The following is a 13,018-nucleotide window of genomic DNA, read 5'->3' as shown; positions in this document are numbered from 1 at the left end:
ATGTCTTTTTTGCATTTATGCGGAAAATCGAACATATTTTTAGACCTTTGGGAGTATACACTATGCATCGCGTATTCTAAAAATTCTCAACGATATTTAGTGTCCGATCGTATATAAAGTTGACACCGGGAGCGCCTGCACGTAAGTTCCCTTTATTCGAACTCTTCGTCTTAACGTTCGATTTTATGTTCGAATTTATATTTATGAATGATTCTGGAAGATCTGCCTTATTTTTCGAATTTAGTAAACTCGAAGAAGAACCCAGAAGGGGTTACGAAAACGTTTATTATCTATCACTTAGTGGTACTATGCGACGGTTAGTGGTTGCAGTGAGTCTTAATTATTGTTATCCCAGTGTGGTAAGCAGATATCTAAAAAATTTTCTAATTAGTCTCGGAAGAGGGGACCTAATTCCTGCACTCGGTGAAAACGGGTAAGATCGACTATAATCTAATAATTTGAATCTTTGCTATCGTTACTGTTTGTCCGAGCAACGCCGGGCTCATCCGCTAGTTAATAATATAAAAGTTATTTTTAAATATAATTTTATAACAGCCGGGAAAGTCACACAACTCGTTACCAGATTTTTTCTTTCGCGGTTTAGCTTATGTTCTATTAGTAGCGTTATCAGCGGAAGTGGAAAACGTTAATCGTGTTGGATCAAAACAGTGACGTAACACAAGACGACTCCAGTGCTTAGGTTGGCAGCCTATCACTCTAGGGCAGTGATCTTCAAACTTTTTCGATTGTGTACCCCGTAAGTTGTAAGTTGTACCCCGTATAATATAATATGATTCCTGCTAAATTTCCCGCTACACGCAATTTGAATTTTTTTCATGTATGATCGCAAGTGATCGTGAGCCTACTTCTTCGGGAGGATGGCTGTAAGATTAAACAGACTGCTGACAGGACACAGTATTTTGAAGGGAAACTTGGCGTGCCCGTAAATATCGCTTTGTATATCCCCTGGGGTACGCGTACGCACTTTGAAGACCACTGCTTTGGGGGAACGGGACCGAATCCGGACAGGTCGAAAATCTCCAGAATTTTTCCAGAGGCAATCCGGAAATGTCAGGCTCCATCCTTCATTATTCGGTCTCCCCACAGTGGGTCTGGCCGAAACCATAATTAGCTTCCTAAAGAAAAGAGTACACTTAATATTCACCGTGTGAAATTTTAAAGAAGTGGCACAACTACTTAAGTGCAGTTCAGCGATGTTTAAAAATCCAAACCAGTTTTGAGCATTATTTCTACGGAACAAATTTAATATTGGCCATTTAAAATTTTGATGATAGGAATATTTAAATTCCTATACCATAGAGAGACTATGGTCTAAGGATTGGAAGACCCTTTGCCTTATTTTGCTTAAAGATCTAAGATTTCTAGTTACACCATTTAACCAAAGTTTATGTCAATTCTGTGGATGGGAGAAGGTTGATACGGGCCAAGTCGCCATTCGCATATTAGAAAGAATTGGAATTCTTTATAGAGATACGAATGTATTACGTGTAAGCTGTAAATTGATTTACGACCAGTCCCGCTCACGTATGTCTATAAAATCATTCGACGCTGTAGACAATACTAATTAGTAATGTCACGCGTAACATTACCTTTATTTCAAGAATAGGCTATATTTAGTTAAAAACAAAAAGAAAATGTAACATTACAAAAAAAAACAACAAAACAATCGGCCGCTGGTGCCCAATTTCTTTCCAAACAACGTGTTTGTAACCGAATGAATTTTTGACTCACGGTAAAAAAGTTTTCACTACGCGACGTGTTTTGGTTTCGGCCACCCCCAACCGCGAAATAAACAATACGTATTTTCATATTGCTTACGTCACGGTGGGTAGAGACATTTTCAATTAAAATGTGCTACAAAACGTTTCGATTTTTTAATCTTTTCATCACGTTTTATTTAAAAATCCAATAACGAGTTGCTTAACTTTCCCGGCAACATTTAAAACTGCGTGTGTGGAGTCGTCGGTTAGGATATTTCATTAAAAAGCTTTTCGTTTTAAACTATTATAAAATGGCAAAAAGCTTAATTTTGAGGTTTGGATGGGTTTTATTACAACGTAAATGCTAATAACGAGTAAAAATCGTCATTAAGTCCGACCCTACTCGTTTTCTAACCATCGGATAAGAGCGCATCCGATTTACCTTTCGTAAAAGTCGCTGGTTTTAAAATGGTTATGTTCGGGCGGTCCGGGACACCCCTACATAACCTATATACAGTATTTTATAATAGCCGTCTGGATATCGATTTTGCACGGAGAAGAATTTGCACAGATTACGTAAGGAGGCTGTTTATCCGGAACACTCGGACCATAATTTATTCTTTACTCTACCCTGGCTCTGTAAGTAGTGTACAAAACCGATGTTTGCAAATCGTTTGGTCATTCGTATCTACAAACCGTGCCGTCTCTCTAAGTGGGTTACCGATACGCGCCGTCCAGTTTTATTTATCGTCAAATATAACCGTTAAATACTTCGTCTGCCGCCGTCTAATCCGGACGTAAACGTATCTGATTGCCGTTAATTGCGGACGACAAAAATCAAAACACCGCGTACTTTGTAAAATGGCATTTCGACTGACCACAGACTGGACGTAAACTAAACGGCATTGAAATGTCGGTCGACCCCCCTCTTCCCGGAAAAGAGCGTAAAATCCGAGGGCAGAGCACGCGCGGTGTACTGTATGTCATTCTTCCGACTAGTTTGTACGGTGTGTTTGAGCAGTAACGTTTTTTTTTCTACGGAATCTTTCGGTTGGGATGTGTAATTATAATTTAGTGACTCGAGTTTGTATTTAAGACCATTCGTGCAGGCATTCGTGGATTAGGTTCTGAGCGAACAAAATTAAAAACAAAAGCATTAAGAGATTATACTCCTGTACCTTTATTGACGTATGCCACCCAAATGGGCTTAGAAGCCAAAGGGCAAGCATAATCCTCTAATATTTCGAAGGAGATAAATACAGCGAGTCCAAAGCCAGCGAGCAGGTATAAAAAAGCATACGTATAAGATCACTGGAACAATCGTAGCTGGTGTCGATTGAAGACGCTTTCTAGTTGTTTTGGTGGATACTAAACTGTCTCACCACCAATATGACATTGTAAGAAGTGCTCCAGAAAGATTTTCGCCATATAAAACAGTTCAAGCTGCAAATAAGCTTTCTTATCCTAAATATATTAAGACAATAGAAACGTGTGATTTCGGTATATTACAGATATTACTGGACCACACTCAACGATAGGTTCCACCGTTATCGAGCGAACCAGATCTTAGTGGGGTTTTGAACGTCTTTTGCACTGGGCGTATGAATGGTCACTCGAGAAACGACAAGCTCGTAGCAGTAATAAAAAATTATAACAGAAAATAAAGCTGTAATTCAGAACGAATTAAGAAACAATGTGGTTTCATTGTCGACAAACCTAATAACGATGATAATAATGATAATGGTGTCTAGTAGATACAAAATTGATGTTGCAAAATTTCCAGTGTTCGGACATAATACAGCCAGATAGTTCATTGAAAAATAACCTTGGTAATGCACAATTGTTTTATACGTGGACCTAAAATTATATCTTCCGCACTGCTGCCCGTAGAATAACTGACAGAAAAGGCCCAAGACGCTCGCGGATGGATTTTAAATTGTACAGAGAGCATTACGTAAGAAAACGTAGTCGGGAGGAAAGCAATACAGATATTTTTAAACTTATTTTCATCGAGTTCGGGTCTCGTGATCACCAGCGAGCGAAAATTTCAAATTTCAATTAGTATTTGATATTTATTATACTAGGTATCCGGATAATTAAAACTAAAAATAATAATTAAATTTGCGCTACCGCGGGGATCCGTGCTTAGCAACCTATTGTTTACACCGTCTGTCACTAATTTCTTCTTTGTTTATAAAGGCACGGGCGACGTTATTTCGTAAGTGTGAAAAGTTACGTAACGTTAAAAAAATCTATTAATTATAAATCAATATTGTCCGATAACACTCGAGGAAATAAAGAAAATGTTATCAAAATCTACGTTAAAAACATAAAGAAACTCACGTGTTCCGATTTGCTTCGGTACGGCGGAGTACCGAAGCTAATCGGAACACCGTAAACATTTTGTTTAAAGAAAATATAAACAATATTAACTGAAATAAAGGCATTGATGTTGATGCGTGTTGGGATAGAATTGTAAACTGTAAATACACTGCGCGTGGATTGGATTGTACTGTACTACGATTGAAGAGATTGAAGTTTCGTCGCTTTGGCCAAATGCATTTGATAGGTTAATTATAATTGTATAACGAAGTGTAAGAATAAAAGAATCCTTTCTTCATTTAAGTGTTGTTCGAATGTTTTTAATCACCTGTAAAGTCGGAACGGGTCTCGTATTTTATATTTTAAAATTATTTTCATTTCCGACCACATTGAATGTTTTAAAAATATTATGCTTTTTATATTTATTTAATGAGAAAAGTAAACTTTGTTCTTAAGAATTTCTGGTTAATGTTACCCTCGGTGCCAAGATGGCGGCTCGTCTCCGATTCCAGCGAGGAAACAGTGGGGACGTACGTTTTAACCTAACCTAACCTATTCTAATAAATTACCATAATTATAAACAACCAAATTATTAGAATAGTTTAGGTTAGGTTAGGTTAGAACGTGCGTCCCACTGTTTCCACGCTGGAATCGGAGACGAGCCGCCATCTTGGCACCGAGGGTAACATTAACCGAATTTCTTATTAAGTAAATCGATATAAAATATATTGCGTTGTTATTTAAGAAGTTAAAGTTAAATGTGTATTGGTACGTAATTTGTTACCAGTGTACAAAACTTCAAAGTAGATGAAATAAAATTTCATCTCTATTAGGGTGGTCTTATTTTCGAATTTTCGAATCCTTTGAGACGCATACCTTCCATTTATGATGAAACTAACGTGTATCGAAATTCAGCCCGATGAGCCGAGTGGTGCCCCAAAGACCGAAATTTTGAAAGTAATATACCCTTTATTTTACATGTATAATTGTAGGCCTACACTTTGTTGATTTTGGAGCAAATCCTATTTACATTAACACAAAGCATTCTTTCCATTATGTGCGGGCATGATTTTGTCTCGAAATTTAAACCAGTAGTACTAATAATATGACTAATCTTATAAAAAATAAAACCATTTTCATTGCCCCAGATATTGTTGTATTCCTGTATTAATTTCGCACGTCATTCGTTACTAGTCGAGTAGATACAGAAAGATTTTTTTAAAATAGTGTATGTCTGTCCCCTAGTTATCAGGATTCAAATTCAAAAATTGAGCCGAAACTTCAAATCTTGAAAAGAAATTTGCGGTTTCAGAGGTAACAAACTGAGTTAAATCTTGCGACAATAAAACCAGCGACCGTTTTCAGTTTTGTTTCCTTCGGCACCAGTGCATCAAACAAGTAAACCACTATTATCTCGGGACCCAAATACCATAAAAGTCCTTCAACAAGAGATTGGTCTAGCGCGTCAGAAACCGCAATAACTCCCGAAGAGATCTGCTCTTAGCCAAAAAGCTGGACCCAGAAAAGGTCAAAAAACAAAGGTTTGTGGATGTAACATACTATAATTTGATATAAACCACCCTACATAACATTTGTAAACATCTTTCGCTGATCTATAGGCCCTATGCTATTGTTTTTTTGTTTTTTCTTCGAAGATCGTCCAGAGATTTTACTGGCACTCTGGTGAAGAGACAACTCGAAGAAGCTCTAGCTCGTACTACGAAGAAAACTGAGTGTAATGTGCAAGTTTAAACAAAGGATAGAAACGCTCAACATTAGGCTTCTTCTAGAATGCGAGTCAAGCGAAGAGCCAACGAGTCAAACAGATATCCCCTATAAAGATGACTCCTCTTTGAATCTCATCGATGAAGCTCGACATTGTTTTAAAGCTGCTTTGTCCACTTTACCAGGATAAACGAGGTCGTTTTGCTAAAAGTTACTCATTTACTTTTGATTTTTCTGCTTACGTATTCATTAAACGTAGCATTTCATACGTATCCAGTTAACCCCTCTCTCCTCCAAAGTACGTATTGTATTACGGTAACTAATTTCACGCTGGGCGAGAACAGATAACAACTTCTTCCCCTCTCCTTGCCGGAAGACGGAGGGGAGAAGGACAACGAGCTCGGAACTTTATCTTCCTCCACTCGGTCAAATTTCCTGGCATACTCGTCGAACTACCGCCCAACGCGACTTTTACCCTAGAAGTTCTTTCTTTTGTGTGGTGGGAAAAATATTCCTTCATCGTCAGCGAGTGGGAAACGCGAATAGGCCCATTTCTCCTCGGACACGAAGGTATTTCAGTTTCCGGGATTAAGTTCTTCCTTCCTCACTTCCGTGTTTCGCGGTATTACTTCCGGAAATAGAGCAATGCGGACGGCGCCACGAACTATCCCACGCACCAAATATTTGCGGCCGGGGAGCACCGTCTATTATTCTATCGGGGCGAAATTTCGGCCACGCGACTTTATGCCACTCGGAACAGTTTCGTGGGTGCGTCAAAAGAAATTCTAAAATGCAATTTCTCCACGTTAATAAATTAGTGGAAGGGAAATGACCCGGATATTGGCGTTACTCGGCAAGAGGTGGAGCTGAGTTGGCGCTTCCTCTTTTCGAGTTTCGCGCGAATTTCGGAAGGTCCAACTCCCGCTCTACGCTTACAAACCGGACTCATTTTAAGCTGGTCAGAGGCCAAGGGGATCTTTTCCTTCCGACTTTTCCGTTTTTCCCCTTAAAACCATCAATCGGAGATTGGAAAACGGCCGCTTCTTCCCGCCTAAGGAGTCTCCCGTCGTTTTATTACTGCAGAAAAATAATAATCCGAACGGAAATATACGTTTATTCTTGGCTAAAGACAAATTTGGCGCCTGGAAGCGGTGCCCCCCACCTTTTACTCGTATTGACGTTTTCTACACTCGAATAAACATTGGACCGTGGTCCGAATTACGGCAATTCGGTTAATGTTACCTATGGTTCCAAAATAGCGGCTCGTCTCTGATTCCAGCAAACAGAAGAAAGGAAACAGTGGGGACACACGTTCTAACCTAACCTAACCTATTTTAATAATTTTGTTGGTAATAATTATGGTAATTTATTATTGATAGAATAGGTTGGGTTAGGTTAGAACGTGCGTCCCCACTGTTTCCTTTTTTCTGTTTGCTGGAATCAGAGACGAGCCACCATTTTGAAACCATAGGTAACATTAACCGGCAATTCTTTTACGTCTCGGGTGTTTTGTCCGGGTTTCAATCATTTTCTGGTTCCCATTGTGGTATTACTCCAAGACCACGGTCGACCGCCTGCCCGACGCTTCCGAAATGTCCTTTAATAAAATCGTGATAAAGTCTTAATTGCGGTAAATTTGAGCTTTTGTTAAACCGGATGACGTTTCGAATGAAATTCGTCCGTTTCTGTCAACCTTTATCCTTACCGGCATAAACTTAAGCCGTAAAATAGCTCTACGGGGTAACCCCAACTTTGACGTAGGGACCCGAAAGTTTGGCCGGCCCTCACCCGTCACTATTAGAAGCTTAATTTTAAAATTCGAGCGTTCTACATCTGGGAGGGTCTGCGGTGCCGGAGGAAGAAACGAAGAACAAGATACACCTTTTTCGGCCATTTTGGCACTTTTTGGCGGTCGTCCTTTTACGGAAAATCCTACGTCGTTCCACAGAACTAGATTTGGTTTCTTTCCGGGGAGCTATCCGGAACTCCTTTAGGAGTTTGGGGGCGGCCAAGCGGACCTTCCCCCAATTCGGATTCCGGTGAATACGGTCGGTGGCCACCGTCACTCCAGATATTTCCACCTTTCCCCCGGGAGACGAAACCAAGCCGGACGTCTTCCGGTTCCGTTTCTCTCTCTGACAGATTACGTGGGAGAACGGGACCATGGAAGTAAAGGAGCGGGAGACGTCCATTTTCAAACGACCAAAGGCCATTTTTAGGAGAAAAACAGTCGAAATTCGTTTTTTCCAGCGAGGATTCCTCCGCCCGTCGAGTGTGGGGGAGAGAGACGACGGGGGCAGGTGAAAAGCCAGACGTCGACCAGGTATGTTTCGGGCGCCGGAGAAAATCTGTCCTGCACAGGAAAGGACTTGATTTGCACTTGGGTTAGAAGAGGAACGAACGGCGTAAAGGGGGTGGCGATTTCTACTGTTTTTACTTTCGTCCGGTTAAACGAGTGTTTGGAGCCGGAAGAAAAGGACCAGAGGACGAAACTTCTTACATGAATCGTTTATTTGAAAACGTGTTTACAGAGTTCTGCATAAAAGTTAATATTTGTAAAATTCCAGAAAAAGACCAAATCGGTTGGTTTTTACTTTTATTTTCGTTTTTCGGCACGTAATTCGATCGTTGACAAAGTGTTAAAATAATTTATAAATATCGTTATAACTGGAATTAAATTAAACGGAATGGATAAAAATAAAATACCCGGGAGTTTCGGACAGCTGCTTTTATATATATATATATAATATATAGTGTAAAAATGTGGAGAAAATTATAAGAATAAGAGACAAGTGACCTATATCGGTTTTATTTATGCATCGACACAGAGGGTAGCGGAAACGGGACGTGTTCCTACACAGGAATCGTTGACCACACAGACAGATATGTAAAGCAGAAAACACAAGTGACCCAAATGTTCGTAGAAATGTGACTTTCGTTTTCGGTGGTGTATTCGGTTATACGTTTCTGGTGCTTCCCTGATGTCAAATATATTTTGTTCACAAAATCTAAACTAACTTTCACAAGATTTTTACATTTCTGAAAATAAATTACAATGCTAACCTAGCACCAGTTTTTCACATCCTTTTTTTATTTAAAATTTTTTCTTTTATTATTAATATTTTATATATATATATATATTCTTTTAAACCTAAACATACAAATTCAGAGCTAGTGATCGTTGTTTCGTATTCTACTGTTGTCCATGAATTAGATATAATCGAAAATATATCCTCTGTTACAGTTTTTCTTCTAACTAATCGTACATCATCGTTAGACTGTCGAATCGCTAAATAAACGTCTAGATTATCTATACAGTGATTAGTCATGGTATGTCAAAAAGAAGGCCTTTTATACATCTTTGTTAAAACAGAAATATAAAAGACCCTACCTATGGCTCCTTTTTCTTTATAAATAGTTTGTAATAATTATTCTAACCGAAGCCTGTACAATGTTTGCCTAAAATCACGCTGCAAATATCGACAATTGGTTTATCCACACCTAAAAAAACAGAAAACAAATCTATGTTTTTCGTACAAAATAGAAAAACAAATGCGGTCGCTAGAAATGGTCGACTGTTCTTAAATACATGGCAGATGAAATTATTTATATCACGATTTCCGTGCGGGACGAGCCTGCCCTTTCCGAGGGCGGTCGTCCGCGCAAATTATCTAACAAAATAAATTATTATTTATAATTAGGATTTGAGATGTATACGAAGCTGCTTTCACAACACCATGAACGGTGAGGGAAGTCACATAATGATACATGATGATGATTCCAAATATATCTAATTAATACTAAGTCTACGGGACTAATGGTCACGGTGGATGAATAATTTTCACATACACGTACAGGTACGTACCTCGCTTCTGTTTGTCGTGGGCACGATATCCGAAAGCAAAAGGTGGTCTCTACCAACACACAACTAATGCTCCTATGTATGGTCGACAAGAGATTACATTGTGACTAAATAGCAGCTAAATTGAATTCTAGGCATCGGAGAAATATTTGTTTGTCCTGAAAGGCCTCACAAATGACACCAAAGTGTTTTTAATATTGCTTTCATTTCGGCTTACCGTGTTATTTCTGTGATACCATCACTCGTTGATTATTTTAAACTTATGCTGGTAAGATAAGAACAACTATACGTGCTATCTAATTGCCGTTACAAAAATCCTGTCGAGACGGGATCGGGATTGCCGCGAACCCTCGAATCTTGGGGCTACGTGGGTTCCGGCAGACTACTACTGAAAGCAAAAAAATAATATCAAAGTATGAAATATTTTATAGGTCTCTTGCCTTGTAACAACTGTACATGTCGGCATACATGAAACAACAATGGTTACTATTGCTTTGTTTTGTGGAAAACCACATCCAGTTGATACACTAACCACATCTAGTGCATCACTTTGACATAAAATACATGCATAAAGGGGTCCGTATACAGATACAATAAAACTCCAGTTTTCCGGGAGTATCTTATTAGGAACCAGTGGACAGATGCTACGGGTAGGCCATTCCCGTTCCCGAAACGGGAAAACACGAAGGGTTACGTCACGATAAGACAGGAACTGATGGGTTCGTGGGGAAACTGGCTCCGATCACTATGTTAAGTCTGGATGGTGATATTGCTTATTGTGTTATTTGTTTTACTTTCTCATTCGTGCCATCCAACTGTGCATCACTGCCAGTTTTTTTTGTTTGTTTTTCGGACATTCACAAAAGGAACCAGACCTAGGCAAAACTCTAAGAGGTAGCCCGCCGTTTGGCCTCCGTCTTTATAATACATAGACAATCACAAGTAGAACACCAGGCAAAATAAAGTCCCACAGAATAACAGCCTGGCCATTTGTCGAGTAATATAATTGATCAACATGGCTCGTGAGTCTTGCCATGGAAATTTACAAGATACGATACAAAGGTTTCTACTTTGGAACGAACGAGATACTACTATAACATTCACAGAAATCTGACGACTAAAAGCTTCTAATGGTAAGACTGAGAAGACGTTTGCCCCGTTGCTTGGCATCCCAAATGTTGGAGATTATTTTTCCCCTTTTAAAACATTTAAAAAGTAGGGCCACTCCGAATACACTGAGCTATAGGAGATAAAATTTTTCACAACAATAGCAACAATATCATAGAAACGAAATGGGCTCGGGAATCACACATATAACAATGTCAACAAAAAAATGACAGTATATGGATTAACATGGTGATGACGGTAGCATAGATTATGATGTAAACCGGTTACGATTCGGAACAGACCGATGAGTGAATAATGCATCCAAGTGTTCGAATATCAACACGGAACACAACACAGGTATGAAACGCACTGGTCATCCTTTTCTATTCACGTGTACGCGAGACAAGCGAAGATCACCACCAGGGGCCTCACCGTCGGTGGCAGTCACGGCTCGTCCTTCACATAACAAGTGCTGTCTAAGGCCTGTGGTTGCAAGGTGTTTGGTGTTGCCATGGTGGGTGTTCGGGAGCTGCACTCCACTCGGAGGAGTAACCGAACGCAGCAGTGAAATACGGTGCAGAAGGAAGGTTATACTCAGAGCAGCCTCCCTGAGTGGAAACACCAAATGTCATCTGCAAAAAACAAAATTCCTATTTTATAAATCTGTTTATTATAGTATTTCTTTTAAAAATAACATTTTTATCATATAAAGGAAAAGAAAATATAATAAACGTTTATTAATTAAAATGTTTTTATAACTTTTTTAAATTCGAAACGATAACATTCCTTTCATTGTTGTAGTCGGAGTGATTTATTACATTTTATCACCAATGACGTCATTACGAAAGAGATACAATAAGCGTGTAAAGACGGGACACGAATTTCTGCGTGTTTAAGCAATCGACTTTACCGAAGTTGAATTTAAATCGACGACAAGAAACTTTAAATATCAGTTTGTGTTTCAAACAATAGAAAAAATAATGTTTTATACGGAATACGGATAGCTGTGTCCAAATCTGTTTTCTTAGCCGCCATTGCGAGACGATAGAAAATAAAAATACCCGACCTTAGAAGGGGAAAAAATTAGATTAGAACTTTACAATTAAATCTTTTCTTCATAAAGCAAAATGCTTTGCAAAACTAAAGATTCTTGCAGCAAACGCTACTACATCCGAAAACAATGTCAATTAACGTTTCTTTTTTTATTTCCTTCGATAAATCTCGGTGCCACGTACTTTTTGCAGTGGCGCGTTATAGCTTCACGGGGCCCAGGCAAATTTGAATTGGGGGGGGCCCGTGTACAGTGTTGACTTCGGACATTTTTCTTCGGAGGAATTATTTTGAAGAAATATTTTCTTATAAAATTCGGGACCCCGTTAATGGGGGTCTCGGACAATTGGCCTTTTTGCCCATAGGATAACGCGCCACTGACTTTTTAGAAAAAAAAAAAATCTCTTTCTACGGAAAATCGTGGCATTCGGGTCTATTGTTCGATTGTTAATATTTGCAACGTTTGTCGACTAAGGTAAATATTGTTATCCCATAGAATGTAATATCGGCAAAGCGACATAAACGTTCGACCACGATCGAGTTATTACCATTGCGGACATTTCGTTGACGATCGAAATCCGGTTTAAAATTATTTTGCTCCTATTCCTAAAAAAAATGTAGAAAAACTCTTTAAATTTGTTGACAGTTTAGGTGTCGCGTGTATTGTCAAATAATCATTACCTTGCCGTCCACAGTTAGCGGGTGCTCAATGGTATCCGTTAGTAAAAGCTGCAGCAATCAAAGGTCCCTGCAGACAACAAATTGCCAATTAGTCGTATAACATCGATTATAAATTCTTATAAAATTTCACGTTACAGAAAATTACATAACGCGCCGAGAAAGACATCCGCGCTTCGAATTTAAACTTTACTTGGCAAAAGCCACGTAGATTTTCCAATTTTAGTCCGTAACAATTATTAAAAATGAGTTTTCTTACGATCCATTCTAACAATCGTCGGTCCCGAAGGAATTAATCGTTACGTTTGGAAAGGAAGAAAAAGTCGACAATACTTAAATAACTATTAAGGAATAACAGGTAATTATCGTTGCGAAAAAATGCATTAATAGCTTTACTTAAAATTTGAAAAAATCCGCAATAATTCAAATGTAAATTATGTTTTTTGTAGACGAAGAAAACGATCGGCAATTACATAGTAAATTATTATAAACGAGAGAAGCGAGTAACAAAAAACTTCATTAAATAAATAAGGCGCATGCATCACAATTTCGT

General features: G+C 38.8%; 1 protein-coding gene across 14 annotated transcripts in view; it reads right to left on the bottom strand.

Moving 5' to 3' along the window:
• Positions 1 to 8,561: 8,561 nt before the first annotated feature.
• Positions 8,562 to 13,018, bottom strand: part of LOC136982620 (RNA-binding protein Musashi homolog Rbp6-like) — a 96,049-nt gene continuing 91,592 nt past the window's right edge. For 12 of the 14 annotated variants that reach the window (XM_067279178.1, XM_067279170.1, XM_067279173.1 and 9 more), the window contains 2 exons: positions 12,469 to 12,535; positions 8,562 to 11,369 (listed from right to left, as the gene is read on the bottom strand). In XM_067279178.1, the coding sequence (XP_067135279.1) occupies positions 12,494 to 12,535 (42 nt within the window). In that variant the 3' untranslated portion in view covers positions 8,562 to 11,369; positions 12,469 to 12,493. Of the gene's footprint in view, positions 11,370 to 12,335; positions 12,394 to 12,468; positions 12,536 to 13,018 lie in introns of all 14 variants that reach the window. The other 2 variants (XR_010881909.1, XR_010881908.1) reach the window with 1 other exon arrangement.

The sequence above is a fragment of the Centruroides vittatus genome, unplaced genomic scaffold, assembly GCF_030686945.1.
Source record: "Centruroides vittatus isolate TY-2023 unplaced genomic scaffold, ASM3068694v2 contig_854, whole genome shotgun sequence".
NCBI classification, from domain to species: domain Eukaryota; kingdom Metazoa; phylum Arthropoda; class Arachnida; order Scorpiones; family Buthidae; genus Centruroides; species Centruroides vittatus.
The sequence above is the reverse complement of the archived record's forward strand: the minus strand, read 5'-3'. Positions and strand labels throughout refer to the sequence as shown.